This window comes from Antedon bifida, chromosome 10 (assembly GCF_963402885.1).
Source record: "Antedon bifida chromosome 10, ecAntBifi1.1, whole genome shotgun sequence".
In the NCBI taxonomy this organism is placed as follows: domain Eukaryota; kingdom Metazoa; phylum Echinodermata; class Crinoidea; order Comatulida; family Antedonidae; genus Antedon; species Antedon bifida.
In genome coordinates, this window is record NC_136235.1 from 4,305,531 (window position 1) to 4,320,441 (window position 14,911).

The 14,911-nt window shown below is 32.5% G+C and overlaps 2 protein-coding genes across 2 annotated transcripts in view; both read left to right on the forward strand.

Annotated features, from left to right (window-relative positions):
- Positions 1–5,993, forward strand: part of LOC144854586 (uncharacterized) — a 38,469-nt gene extending 32,476 nt beyond the window's left edge. Inside the window, exons 9-10 of the mRNA XM_078712525.1 lie at positions 3,921–4,014; positions 5,508–5,993. Of these exons, the coding sequence (XP_078568651.1) occupies positions 3,921–4,014; positions 5,508–5,596 (183 nt within the window). The 3' untranslated portion in view covers positions 5,597–5,993. The remainder of the gene's footprint in view (positions 1–3,920; positions 4,015–5,507) is intronic.
- Positions 5,994–7,208: 1,215 nt separating this feature from the next.
- On the forward strand, positions 7,209–14,478 carry LOC144854587 (fibroblast growth factor receptor 1-like). The gene is made up of 8 exons (XM_078712526.1): positions 7,209–7,403; positions 8,382–8,555; positions 9,421–9,599; positions 12,343–12,426; positions 12,699–12,913; positions 13,328–13,465; positions 13,619–13,787; positions 14,332–14,478. The coding sequence occupies exons 1-8, from the start codon at positions 7,268–7,270 to the stop codon at positions 14,476–14,478; spliced, it is 1,242 nt and encodes a 413-aa protein (XP_078568652.1). The 5' UTR covers positions 7,209–7,267.
- Positions 14,479–14,911: the final 433 nt, after the last annotated feature.

Sequence of the window (14,911 nt, forward strand, 5' to 3'; positions counted from 1 at the left end):
ATTTGAAAATTGAAAATACGCTGGAAACGGCGAGATTACTAGCCTAGCTATTTTATGATACGATCTTGCTATTTATGCCTAGCCTAGTAATAAAAGTAACATTTGCCTGCTGGCTATACTACAGAAAAGGCAAAAAATCATCATATGGGCTAGGCCTATGCCTAGGCTAGTCTGGTTTGAAAGGGCACTTCAGGAAAAAGGGGGTTCGTTCGAACCCTACGAACCCCCTGGCTACGGGCTTGAATTTAATTACTGGAATTGGTGTATCGGTTTCGTCAGTTATAAATATGGTTAACGGTTTGTTAACATCCAAGACATGATCTTCGTCCTTCGTCAAATCTATGACTTCTATATCTCAAGAGTAGAAATTTTGGCCTGAGGTAAGGTAGGTTACAAGTGTGGCAACTTTAAAACCATATTTAAGAAACAAAATATTAATAATCATTTTTATTTGTATCAAATTAGTAATATATTTAATATAATAAAGTACTTTAGAAAGTAAAAAAAAATTATATTTAGTAGGTTAATTTAATGCGTTTAATCAAGGCAAATTCTGACAGCGCTTGCCTAGGGCGATATTGCCTAGCAACTAAGATTTTGGAGAATTGCAAAATTACTTATTGGAATAAGAAGATGGCTATGCCTTTATAATACTGTTAATACATTTATCAGGCGGACTTGGGCCTAACAAAACAACAGTCAACTTGGATTATATTGTTGAAGTTAGAAATGATGGAATCAATGGAAGTATTAGCTATACACTCGGAGCTTTTCTCTCATGGCAAAAAACAGATTTTGACATTGGTAAGTTAAATTTGATTATTTTAGAATGTTCCTTTCGTCCACAGTAAACTTTGTTTAAGAGTTTAAGAGCCGTGGTCAGAAACCCTAACTGGATGGCTTCCCGGGAGTTTGACCTCTTTTTAGAGTTGCCAGCGCTGTAAACATCGTTAAAGAAGTTTTCTTGTTGACACAAATCTGTTTGGTTTCTTTTTTGGTATAATATTTATATATTAGGCCTAATACCAATTTAATCATTTTCTGTTGGTAGATTTTGACGGATACATTGTGGATTACAAAATCCCAGATCCTAACGGAAGTCCATGTGAAATAGCTGAATCTGATATCTATATTGTAAGTAAGCCTTTTGAATTTCTTTCAATTATGGCAAAATTCTTGCATTCTCTCAAGTGTTTAAAGTGTTATGTCGTGATTATATATTATAACTAGTTCCTTATTCATTTCAGGGGAATGAAAGTATAATATTAACTCCATTAGAATATAATTATCATTATGAATTTCGGGTAAGTTTTTTATGGATTAAAAGTTTTTAATTTGTGTAAAGTAATGCACTCTACAGATTCTTCATTGCAAGGACAAAGAAAAGAGATTCGAGATAAATGTACGTTATATCAGTGTTTATACACGTGCGCGAAAATGTTGATAAACGCGCTGTAATAACTTTTTCTGTTGGATGAATATAATTACATGATATAAACATGATATATACAGTATTTTTTTTAATTTTTATTTTTAGATTAAGCTTGCTAACAAAGAACAAAATGTTAAGATGCTTGGTGATGGTACTAAATTATACTCTATAGGCGTAGGTAGGTAAAACTCGTTTGATTTATAGTTAGGCCCTACAAGAAATACTCGAAAGTAAGGAAACAAAAAATGTAATGGTATAGCCCAAGGGGTAACAGATAATTAGGCATGGTTTTATATGATTAAGAGCTTAAAGAATGGAGAGTATTTCGCTGGTATTTAGGTAAGTTGATGATGGGAGTTGACATTACAGTGATTGATCAATTAATATTAGTTACTATGGATCGATTGTTTCCCGATGGTTAAGTATAACATATCACAATGCGTTTGACAATGTACATGCGTTGAAGTTGGAACCAAACTCATTTTTTGAAGGTGATATACTGCATTCTTTAACGTACATAAATTGCTTGTTACACACGGACCAACGCAAAAAAGTCTCATCCAAATGGCATGCTCTATATTATTGTATGCAGGCAATTCAACTTCGTTTATATAATAATTACATTTTAACCAGCTTTATTAATTCATTTATTTGTAGATTGCTATCGAGAGACAAACGATTACGAATATTGTTCCACGTTAGGTAAATTAAATGAGTAGTTTGTTTTAGTGATTGGTCTCTATCCAAATGATGGTAATTTCTAAAATTGTCTTACACACCAAAAAGGTATTGATATTAGTTGTTTCTACTCTACAATTCGAGCAAAACAATGCTGTGGTGACGCATTTCAACTGTTACTACATGTAGGCCTAATCAATTAAACTAATAATAATGCATCTTGTACTGTTCTGTAAACGTTTGACATGTATCCTTCAGACAATCCTTTTCAGTAGTAATACAATCTAAAGGTTTTCATATCAAATTATTACAAATATACAAATTCAATATATTTCTAGATCCACAGTATCCAAGCGCCCCAGCAGATGTCCAAGTTTCTAGCGTGATCACAGATAAGGAAAGCGAGATATTCATATCGTGGTTAAGGCCACTTGGAACAGAAACTATCTCCATACGAACCGCACCACGTGGATATCTGAACGATGCTAATGAATCGAAAGTGGATTTGAAAAAGATAAATGAAGTAAAAAAACACAGACAAATATTATACTAAATTAGAATGTAGCATTATTGTGGGTTAGGCCACAGTAGAAAAAATGAAAAAAATAATAATTCGAAAAAAAGTAGGTCATTTTGAAGTATCATAATAGTTATTAACTTTCACTAAAAATTAGTCGAAAAAAAAATCATTTAACAGAAATACAGACATTTTGTTGTTCAAAAAATAACTTTGACTTCCAGTCAAAGTTTTCGATCAAAACATATCTCATAATGCAACGCGCTTGTTTGGCTACTACTCTGTATGCATAATCATAAAACTTCCTCGCGATCTGTGTGAAAATACCTTCTCAACTGTGACGAGTTGTAAACAATCCTAATTAGCATCATGCATAATGCCTACTCATGGTTTGAAATATTTGTTTACTTTCGCTCGCGACGATTTTCCAGCAAAATGTAATCAAATTATTTACCTGTTAATTACGTAAACTTGTTGTTTTTGGCTCGAATTTTCGACTTAAAGTGAATAACTTTAATACTACTTTGATATGGCCAATTTAAATTTAGAATATTTTGACCTTAATTTTTTGTGTTTCAAGGGACAATACATCTTTAAATAAATAAAAGTTATAGTTAGCTTGGTCGTAACAAACAGACTTAACATGTATGAACAAACGGGAGTTGCTTTCATTTGTCACACAATTTTTTACTCGATATATTTTCCACCATTGATACTACCGTTAAAAAAACCTTGTTCTTAACAATATCCTGTTCTATTTACATTTTCAGATTAAAACAGAAAGCGATGAACGGGTTTCAACCAAAATTATACGACAACTAGAACAAAACACAACGTATGACTTAGAGGTAAAAAGATTAACTTAAAGATTAATTTACGGAAAAGTGTACTAAGTGTTTAAACCCTGAAGGGAACCCGTTATCTTTATTAAAGATGAGGGTGGATATCATTTACATAAATGATTTTTATAATTATTCTGTCAATGACGCCATTATTGTACTATTATTTCAACTGTTGTGGATTTCTGTGTATTATTATCATTCTTAGCATTAACTCATTCTTAATATCATTTATTTGATTACTTTCATTTATTTACCCAGTTTACCCAGAGTTGAAATATTATTTTTATTGGAGCCTGGAATTATTTGATTTTTTTTAAACATTAAACGCTATATACAGCTCGAAACTTGACATTCAATAATGACGTACGAGTGTAATGATTGTTACAGAGCCTAGGCTCAACAGTACTCCATTTCAAAGACAATTATGTATTATTTTGGTGTGAATTTTCAGATGGTTGGGTTAACTAGCGAAGGAAAGGCAGGAATAACAACAGTAGTACAATTCAACACGTCAGAACTTGAATCGCCTACAGAAGAAACACCAGGTAGGCTAAAACAATGTCCCATTGACAATGTTTGCAGTTTTCTCAAAATTCCATATTTACACGATATAATTTCTATAACCTACTAACAGAAATGGTCTTCACAGCAACTGCTTCGATTAAATTATTTAAAACTGCTGTGTGGTGTACTTTTCTTTTTATCAGAAAAACCATTGTAGTATAGTATAATATTGTTATAATCCGGCTATTGCTTGGTAAGTGACCATTACTCGTACTGCATAAATTGAACTTCTGTTCAATGCAAAAGCACGTACAACATATTTGTATTCTAACTTGTGCTTGTACAGAAATGAATTACAAGATATAATGCAAAAAATAGAACAATTGTAGGATGTAGAATGCATTAATATTTATGAGGGATATTATTAAGCATTAGATAAAGATAGTTCTGTTCTATCATAAAAGGTGAATGTTATATTAGACTTATAACAAGGACGAAAGATGCGGTCATTTGTTATTAGGCTAATATAACTGCACAAACAAGTTTCTTGCAAATGCGGAATTTAATTGTTCTCCGACTTGATCCGATTTACTATAACAAATAAATAATGATTACAAAATAATATATACGGTATCTATCATACAGTACAACATAAATAATTCTATACAATAACAATAATAGACCTTACATAAGTATCTAAATAAGTCATAGATAAAACAATACAATATAAATAATTCTTGGTTTAAAATAATTACAACTACAATAATAATAAGATAAGTCTCAATTGCCTACCAAAGATATGCCTGGATAATGTGCAGCTATAGCTATACACTATATCAATTACTACTGTACTAAAGCTTTAGGCTTCTAAGTAAGCCTTGGTACATCTACCACTTCTATATGCTAGGCCAGCTTAGGCTTCTAAATAAGCCTTTTGTGCTTGCTAACTATCCAACTGCCAGCCACAGCCCAAGCAAGCTATGCCCTCATTAGCATAACCCATATGGTTGGTCACCTGTCCACTTGACACCCTTCAGTGAACACAAGCACAGTATACCTAGCTTGGATTTGGCACTTACAGCTAATGTTATTGAAAATGTTTATATAAACAATATAAATGGTTAAACCCGCCGAGCTATTACACTATCAAACTTTATGTAACAAAAAATGTGATGTGCCCATACCACTAACATATTTGGGTACATCACTGCCATATATGGGCACATCACACTTTTTTTGTCAAACTAGTTTGATAGTGTAGACAGAGCTTAACGGTACTGACTTCAAATTCCATGAGTGATAATAGTCTACAGTGATATACATTATGTTAATATTCTTTAGGACTGAAAAGTCATTTTGAAACTTCGGTTTTCTCTTAAAATCAAAATACTGAAAGTTAAATCAAAATGAACGTGATTAAATCTAAAATGTTAGTACTGTAGTTGTATAAATATTAAAAACAAATATTCCAAATAATTTCAGTTCTTTGCTTTTGTCCGTTTCCTTGCTTATTTATTTATTTTATTTTTTGTAGAAACCTTTCCTCCAAGCAGCGTAAAACCTACACGACAAAGGCGTAGAAAGGGGCAAAGGAAAAGAAGAGATGAAAAGAGAAGAAATTAAAGCAAAATTATACAATGCAAAATACTAAAATTCTCAGAAAAAAACAAATTATTTCATTTTTAACAAAATAAATTCTTGAATTCCGAATATTATTTTTGCTATTGACTAACTTTAAACTAAAAACTTATGTGCGTTTATTATAATGTTTACTAGCAAAGAACTTCTTATCTTTTACATTTATTTAACATTTCATTAATAGCAAATCTTATCGTTTTAGTTTGATAAGCCTACTGTAAAATTATAACACTTCATTAGTGAGAGATATAATATTTATTATAAAGCATACTGGTACATTCCAGACTAATCCACTTTGGAAGTTATAAAAGGTAAAGAACCATGTTGATATCGTTCTTCCAGAATATAGCATGGTAAAAGTCGCCTTGTATCAACCCCATTCTGCAGCTGTCATCAGATAGATTCTAACCGACTATCGACAGTAAGTAGGAATCTATCATGACAAGCTGTCGAATCGGGTGTATTCTATTGCACAGTAATGTTCAATTTAATAGTTTTATACGGCAGCTTTTTTGGAGAAAAAAAAAACATAATTCTGTGGTGATATATCTGTGCGTTTGCAAACCAACTTGTGCGTCGTCATTACTATAGCCTTTTACTTTTTTACTTACTTTTAAGCAGTGGATTAATTGAAAGTTACTTTAGAACATATAGGTGTGTCAGAAAACAAATATCATGAGTTGAATGTGGAGGGGAATACTCTCGTCTTAACACATAAATATTCATTATTACAGTACAGTACTTATACTTCTTTAATAATAATAATATACTTGCATGTTATCGTTGTATTCATGGCACTATTTATTTCTAAACGTATTTTTTAATAAATGCCACAATGCTTTTGCACTAAACTGTTATTAATGTACGTTTATGACAGTCACATTTTCATTTTGGTAGCCTAAAGTAGTCGAGAACGAAACAAACTGTCTCCTCTGCTTCCAAATTCACATTTAGATTTAAAACAATATGCTTTCGCTTATAGTAACTTGAAACTGATTTTCTATTAATAGGCCTATTAAGCACTTCATGTTTTGCAAATTTCTGCTGGAATCGCACTAATGTGGTCACAAAAATGAGGAATATGACAGGAGATTAATAAAATAAAAATGATTTCAGAAAATAATTGTGCAAACAACATGAAAGAATGCCTACGAATACTGATATTAAATGAGATGATTAGGGGGTGGTTGTATGCCTACGAATACTGATAATGAGATGATTAGGGGGTGGTTGTATGCCTACGAATGCTGATAATGAGATGATTAGGGGGTGGTTGTATGCCTACGAATGCTGATAATGAGATGATTAGGGGTGGTTGTACCGCAGTTGTATATGGTAATTATTGTGGTGGTGGTGGTTGTATCATCGCGGCCGTTGTGGTGATGAATATGGTGGTGGCGATAATAGTGATGACGATGGTGATATGATAATGATGACGGTATAATAAAAGATAATCAATGTTGACTATATTTTTTATAATAATAAACTTGTAAATCAATCAATTTTGTAAGCGCCTGTGCGCATATTCGCACGTTAAAGTATGTCTAAATTAATCTAGGCCTACTTAAAATGTACTAAACCATCATAATATTTTTTTCTTGTTTTTAAGCTAAGACAACTCAATGGTCTTCAAGCACCTATATCATAGTGATTGTGATGGTTGTCGCCGTATCAATTGCGTGTACATTCATTTCATGCGGTTATTACGTCCGTCGAAAACGTTTACGTTCAATGCCACATTTCAAGCGTGATCCCGACACGGTAAGCGTGTCCAAGGGAATTGACGAGAAGGGTAAGTTTGAAGTTAATACGTCAACAATTCTATGTTTTAAGTAAAAAGTGTAGTGGGGTGTTCATATTGCCAACTTGCGTCCGGTTCAACATACTATCACCACTTAGGCCTATCTGTTTACGATCTATTTACGTCATTATACTCGGATAATGATTTGCTAATCACACTCTATACTCCACTCTCGTGTATAACTGCTATTTCTTAATGAATGATTATTTGTCTAATAAATAATCTTAATCGACAAAATGTTTGTTTAGCTTTGTAAGCTATCATTAGTCTCATATGCCATTTGTGAGCATACTTTATTGATTAATAAATGCAAATTGAATCTTGTTGTTGAGTAATCCATTTATTCTGGTTACAGACAGTTTTAAAATAGAATGTTATAATAAAGTATGCAACAAACGTCTCCTGTATGTTTGTATTGTTCAGTATGGCAGCGGCAAGATAATGATATATGATATTACCTAACACACCATAATGTAACATGTTTTTTTAAACAAACTCATTCGAACATTAAACTGTCTTTTTTTCTACAGCTGATATAAAATTACGACTGAACTTACTGCAGTACAGTATTATTTTCAACTATCAATGGATAATTTTAGTGCGTAAAATATAGTAAATACGTTTTGTAAACTTTACCACATTGACATGTAAACGCATTGAAAGGTAAACGTGTTGACTGTAAACGCATTGACATGTAAACGCATTGAAAGGTAAACGTGTTGACTGTAAACGCATTGACATGTAAACGCATTGAAAGGTAAACGTGTTGACTGTAAACGCATTGACATGTAAACGCATTGAAAGGTAAACGTGTTGACTGTAAACGCATTGAAAGGTAGAGAATTTGAAAAAAAAAATCTTTAAAAGATGAAATAATACTGTACGGTACCACTTTGATATTTAATAACACAAAATAATTATATTTATACAAAAAAAACACACAAATAAATTTTTTTTTTTTTTACTCAGATATTGAAGAATGCTTAAAAGAAAGTGAATACGGAGATTTAGAGTTTGGTCGACATCTCCTAAAACTCGAAGAGGTTCTCGGCAGCGGCCAGTTTGGTATTGTTTACAAAGGTTACGCTCTAGGAATTGATGGAGGAGTTGATTATGTCCAAGTTGCGGTAAAGTGCTTAAAATGTAAGACACATACTAATTAATAAAAAATGTAAATTTGATAAACCACTTCAGATATAATAAGGAATGACAAACGTTGGCTGATCGTGGTCAATATAATGAGCTGATAAACCACACGTATTTCAGCTTGATTCCAATTTTAAAACAAGAAATATTTCTATGACGTAACAGTTTTAATTATTGTTCTTTCTTCAGAAATAATGATTTATTATATTATCAATTCAGAGTTTACAAATTCTCATTTCTCAGACGTGCTTTGGGTCCTCGAGCATGGACCTATAAATAAGTCGAGTTTACAAATTCTCATTTCTGTCAGCCGTAGCAAGTAAAAGCTTCGCGTGTGATAACTGTTTCTGAATGCTTATGCCCTCTTGGAATATAGCTGGCTTTACTATTATACTATTTAGTGATTTTCATTCATTCTCTAATAATAGAATTAATTCAATACTATTTTATGTATTATTTAATAACTTGGGATGAAGTAAGTAAGACTGCCTATCATTAATATTGTGTGTATTTGTCCTAGTTCCCAGTAGTACGTATCGCAAGGACGTAAACGCAATGCAAGCGAGTTGGTCAGTGACAATCGGTATTCGAATAGTCGCTTGTTATTGGTACATGACTTGCGTTGTACTTACGTCCATGCGTCCTGTGAAAACCAAGTGTTAAGCATACAGCAATAATTAAACACCGTTTCGTTCGTTGCTCTATGATTTAAACATGTTAGGCCTACTATTCTATATGCTCTATGATTAAAATCTTTAAATTGATTACACTGCTAGGCAACTTAACATAGTACACACTTGTGTCTCCCTATAAGTATAGACATTAAATGTTTAATTTGTTTATTTTGCAATTAATTTCTCAGCAAATGCATCGCAAGCAATGAAAGAGGATTTCCTTGACGAAATAAGATTGATCGATGACATAGGGAATCATGCAAATATACTAAGTGTATTGGGGTGTTGTACACTGAAGGAACCATACTATTTGATTACAGAGTATATGAGATACGGAGACCTGCTTCACTTTTTGGAGAGATGCCAGGTAACAAACAATGTAAAATGAAAGCACTCAGAAACTGAGTGAAGTACTTGACACAATATTGCCACAGAGGGCGCATGTTGACATTTCGGTCCATGTTAAAAGAATACAATTCAACTTCAACTTCAACTTTATTTTCCAAATAATATTTTGTTTTACAATGATAAATAATATTAAATTTTAAAACATAAGGAAGGAGCTAGAAAATAGTGTAAACACTAATCAAGTCCAGCCCCTTTTACATAATTATACTTAACTAAATTTTACAACTATGGGCAATAATTTCTTTAACACAGGCCTAAAAATAAAAACTTAATAAGTTAAAACAATCCCATTTATATATTTTAAAATTTAAATATTACTACACTTTTTCATAAATAAGATATATAAAATAAATAATTATACAACTAAAGTAAGAATTGCTTTAATTTCCGTTTAAATATAATTTTAGAGTCATGTTTAATATTTTCTGGTATCTCGTTCCATGAATTAGCACCAGAATATCGGACAGAAAATTTGTTTTTGTTATTTGTGAAGTTAATAATGAACCGATTTTCTTGAATTTTAATAAGCATAAGCAAGTATTAAGTAAGTAAATAAATTCACCAAAACTAGAAACACCCAAATTAACAAACATTACAGAAGCACTACAGAATTTACTCAAATTCAGTAGCATACGCAAATAAGTATTGTAACAAACAAAACAACAAAAGAAGCCTTATAAAAGTCCAATGTGAGTTAAGTGAATTTTAGAGCAACCTTTTTTGGCCACGACCCCGTGATCCTATTTTGGCATCATCTTTACAATGTTCTACATTTGTCCCTAATTTGATGACATGTATTTGTGTTCTTAAAATTGATGGCGCTAAGCATAACATTTACGAGATCGAATCCACAGAAAAAAAACACTGACTGAACAAAAACTTAAGTGACCCAGTAGGCTACTATTGCCATAGTATCCTCTCCCTACATCTGGTAATGTCGTGGAAAGGGGGACGTATGATTCTGATTCCGCCGGTAAACACATTTGGGTTCAATGCTAACGAAATATTTTTTTCATGTTTTATAGGCCTATAAATAATATACCTCTAAATACAGTAAAACATTTGCGATTTAATACTTTGTTAAAACTGTCACTGTCATAGTCGATTGAAATAGTAAAGTACATGTAACGATACACCACTACGACGTTTATATTATTGGTAATTATTAATTAATACAAACGTTGAGAAGGAACTGTCAGTATAAAGTTTATTTGTATATAATAATGTGTTTATATATCTAACAGTAGAGCCTATCCACAATCTCAGTAATAAAGTTTATTTGTATATATTCTTATATTACATCTAACAGTACGAACATTCACAGTAAGAAATGTTCGATTAGTCAAATGAGGACCAAAAATAGTTAATAGGTATTTACAGTATTGTCAAAGTATTGCAAGTTTATTCTCAAAGGGCCCATATATTTGCCTACCGTATGTGTTAAACCAAGGGCTCGTAAATTTACTTACTTGTGTTAAACCAAACTCTGGCAGACTGAGAGATTGGGATGTTCCATTCATCGCAAATCAATACATTTGTACAATCGTATATTAAATCTATCAAAATAGTATTTTTTTAAGAAAATCGGCCTGTCTTCAACATTATGATGGTGTACTCTAGCTGTTCAACCGGTTTTCAGCTATTAAAAACAATTATCGTAGGAGGAGATAGGAAAATGCGAAGCCTCCTCGCATTTTTGTGGCGGGTATTTTTCAAGATGGACATCCATTAGACAGTGTATACCACGATCGGAAAACACCCTATTTGAGGCAAATCGTTGAACCTAAATTTGTTTTAATCGTCAATAACTAATTATCTAACTTAATTTAATTAGTAAACAGGGTTACATCAGGTGGTTAAAATCAGTACCGAAAGTACGAACCAACTTTATATACCATCGAGTAAAAATTCTAGAAGTAAGGCGCGATTTACCGAATTTTGCCCTTACGTAAATTTATATATAGATACTGTATGTGTCATGTGAATGTTATTCCCATCCCCCAGGTAGATCATGTTCAAATTGACGGGGTAAAGTGGTTGAAGGGGTAAACTAATGTATTATGAAAATACTATAATACTGTATAGGCCTTATAACTGCACAAACAATTTTCTTGCAAATGCGGAATTTAATTGTTTTTCGACTTGATCCGATTTACTATAACAAATAAATAATGATTACAAAATAATATATACGGTATTTATCATACAGTACAACATAAATGATTCTATACAATAATAATAATAGACCTTACATAAGTATCTAAATAAGTCATAGATAAAACAATACAATATAAATAATTCTTGGTTTAAAATAATTACAACTATAATAATAATAAGATAAGTCTCAATTGCTTACCAAAGATATGCCTGGATAACATGTGCAGCTATAGCTATACACTATATCAATTACTACTGTACTAAAGCTTTAGGCTTCTAAGTAAGCCTTGGTACATCTACCACTTCTATATGCTAGGCCAGCTTAGGCTTCTAAATAAGCCTTTTGTGCTTGCTAGGTCCTTACCCAACAAGCCTAACTATCCAACTGCCCAAGCAAGCTATGCCCTCATTAGCATAACCCATATGGTTGGTCACCTGTCCACTTGACACCCTTCAGTGAACACAAGCACAGTATACCTAGCTTGGATTTGGCACTTACAGGCCTACTTCATATAATTTTAACTTTTTCACTAACGTTTTCACAGCCAAAATTTGCAATAGAAGATCCAATTTACGACCTGAAGGAGGAAAATAGAATACAAATTGCAAGACAAATCGCAAGAGGCATGGTAAATATAAATCATTAACATTTTCATTTCATTCACATTTTTTGGAAAATTGAATAGAGGATTTGAGAATTGGATGGCGCCTACAGACAAGACCAAGGGTTTATATTATAAATCGGAAAAACACTGAAAACCATTTGGACTGGTTTGGGTGTGATATATTTAGGCCTAATGTATTCCTATCGAGCAATAGAGGCTGAGGGTAAACTTGTTTGAATACCTAAATACTGTAAATACATTCAAAATCACTTTTAAATATATAAAATTGATTCTAGGATTACTTATCAAAAACGAGATATTACCATGGTGATTTGGCAGCCCGCAATGTTTTAGTAGGAACAGGAATGATAGTAAAGATATCCGACTTTGGATTGGCTGATGATATTTATCAGAGCGGATACAAACGTCTTGCTCCGGAGAAGAAGCGTCCAATCAAATGGGTCAGTTTGGAGACAAACGTAGAGGGTAAATGCACAATAAAGAGCGATGTGTAAGTTTTAAAATGTATACATGTAATTTTGTTTTAATGTATTACGTACACGTTTCAGAATTGTATAAATCATAACCCCGGGAACCAACGAAACATGCCGTCTAAGTTTGTTTCCCACTAGGACGCAAGCAACGGTGCAGAACATAACCTTGCGCGTCATAAGTACGAACATCGTTTATGCTTTTTATTTTCGTATGTCATAACCAGGGAAGAGTTAAATTACTCTTCCCTGGTCAGAACAGTGATTATTTTACTTGCCGTAGGAGGAAGATGCGAAATTGATAGAAAAATATTTTTTACGTTACGTTACGTTGCGGCATATTTTTAGAAGCGTATCAAAATACAATTATACACTTTAAAGCTTATACGAACAAGAGCGTTATAGTAGACTAACAGTGTTTTGTAATCTTTCAGATGGTCGTTTGGAATTGTATTATATGAGATTTACACCAATGGAGGAATGCCTTATCCTGAAATGGACGCATCTTCTGTCATTCAAAAACTTTCAACTGGGTACAGAATGGGGAGGCCTGACGAATGTCCAGTACACATGTAATATTTCTATTATAATATACCAAATCACCCCTTTATATCTTAAAACAAATTGTTAATTGCTCATATACGAAAATACCATATTATCTAGCAGGTGATGACCAACGAAATGCATATAATGTTCTTACTCACATTCTTTTTTTATTTCTTCAGATATGAAATTATGATGGAATGTTGGAAAGCTATTCCTAATCAGCGACCAACATTTAACGACTTATTTTTGACGTTTGATAAACTGCTTGAAATGGATTCAGATTATTTAGAAACTGACACATGCGCAATAACGAATGTGATCCAGGAAAGTATAGTTTGCTTGATAAATGTAAACAACCTAAGTAAGCATAAAATACTGCCCTCACTGAATAATGTGCAGTTGTTCGAGTTTGCGAGATGAGGAGCTTCTCGGTTCTTTAGATTGTGATAGACCTACTACTGTGCCTTCCTAGATACAACTTCGAAAAGAAGCCCATCTTAAAAAGAAGCCCACCCAAGTCTTTAAAAAGAAGCATGGACTTCTTTTCGAGGTTTTACGGTATCTGAATGTGTTTAGATCTAAAACACAGATTTCGATAAGTCTATCTTTTCTAGAATCCTATAAAATAAACACACGTTTTTAATATCTGACTTGTTTATCTAACACGAATATGTTAGCTAAAGAGATTTTTATGCAAGATCTTGGTTTCTGACTTTTCGAGTCATTTTTATAAATAATTCTTCTGTTAAAACTTAGGTTAAAATCCTAATATGAATGAAGTATGAATTCTCTTCAAACACTTCCTTTTGATTAAGTAAAATCGACACTGTAAATTGGCACAGGTAACGAGGAATTAATGTACATGATTTAAATAAAATATGTTTTGTTTTAGGATGTGGATGGAAACTCAACCGATAGATACGACCATTCACATGAAGAGAAATACATAGCATTTGTCTTAGCCAACGACTGCACAGCTTCAGATGAAGTGGTTGAATTTATACCAAAAATGGACGATTCCGCAGAAGATGAAGTATGAAAAACGATTTCATTGAAGTATTAATATACATAAAATTACTTTAATCGGAACAGAAAATGTTTAGTATTAATTTGAACTTGGGTATAGAACTCGTGTAGCATGGAGGGAAAGACTAACCAATTTGTTTATTGGCCTCAGACATATTATATACTGTACAGGTGAGAGAGACTGTTGTTAACTCAGGTAATACTCAGGTATGGATATCAAAAAGGAGAAACAACCCGACGTCCTTACAAAATGTGATGTGACAGCCCCAACTGTTAAATGTAAATGGTCTTATAGATAATTAGTAATTTTAAAATACATTTAGACTCTTTAGTACTAATACTCAACACGGATACAGATTATATAGATTTAAAGGGTAGTTTTTTGTTTAGGCCTATGTAAAGATAAAACATAAACATTTTTACTTTCCGATAGCGGTGAAGCATAA

Bases quoted from the DNA above. Each gene is read 5' to 3' on its own strand.
- LOC144854587 (XM_078712526.1), top strand. From the start codon at position 7,268: ATGGTTGTCGCCGTATCAATTGCGTGTACATTCATTTCATGCGGTTAT. The intron at 9,600-12,342 runs GTAACAAACAAT...ACGTTTTCACAG, and splicing joins ACTTTTTGGAGAGATGCCAG to CCAAAATTTGCAATAGAAGA. The intron at 13,466-13,618 runs GTAATATTTCTA...TTATTTCTTCAG, and splicing joins GACGAATGTCCAGTACACAT to ATATGAAATTATGATGGAAT.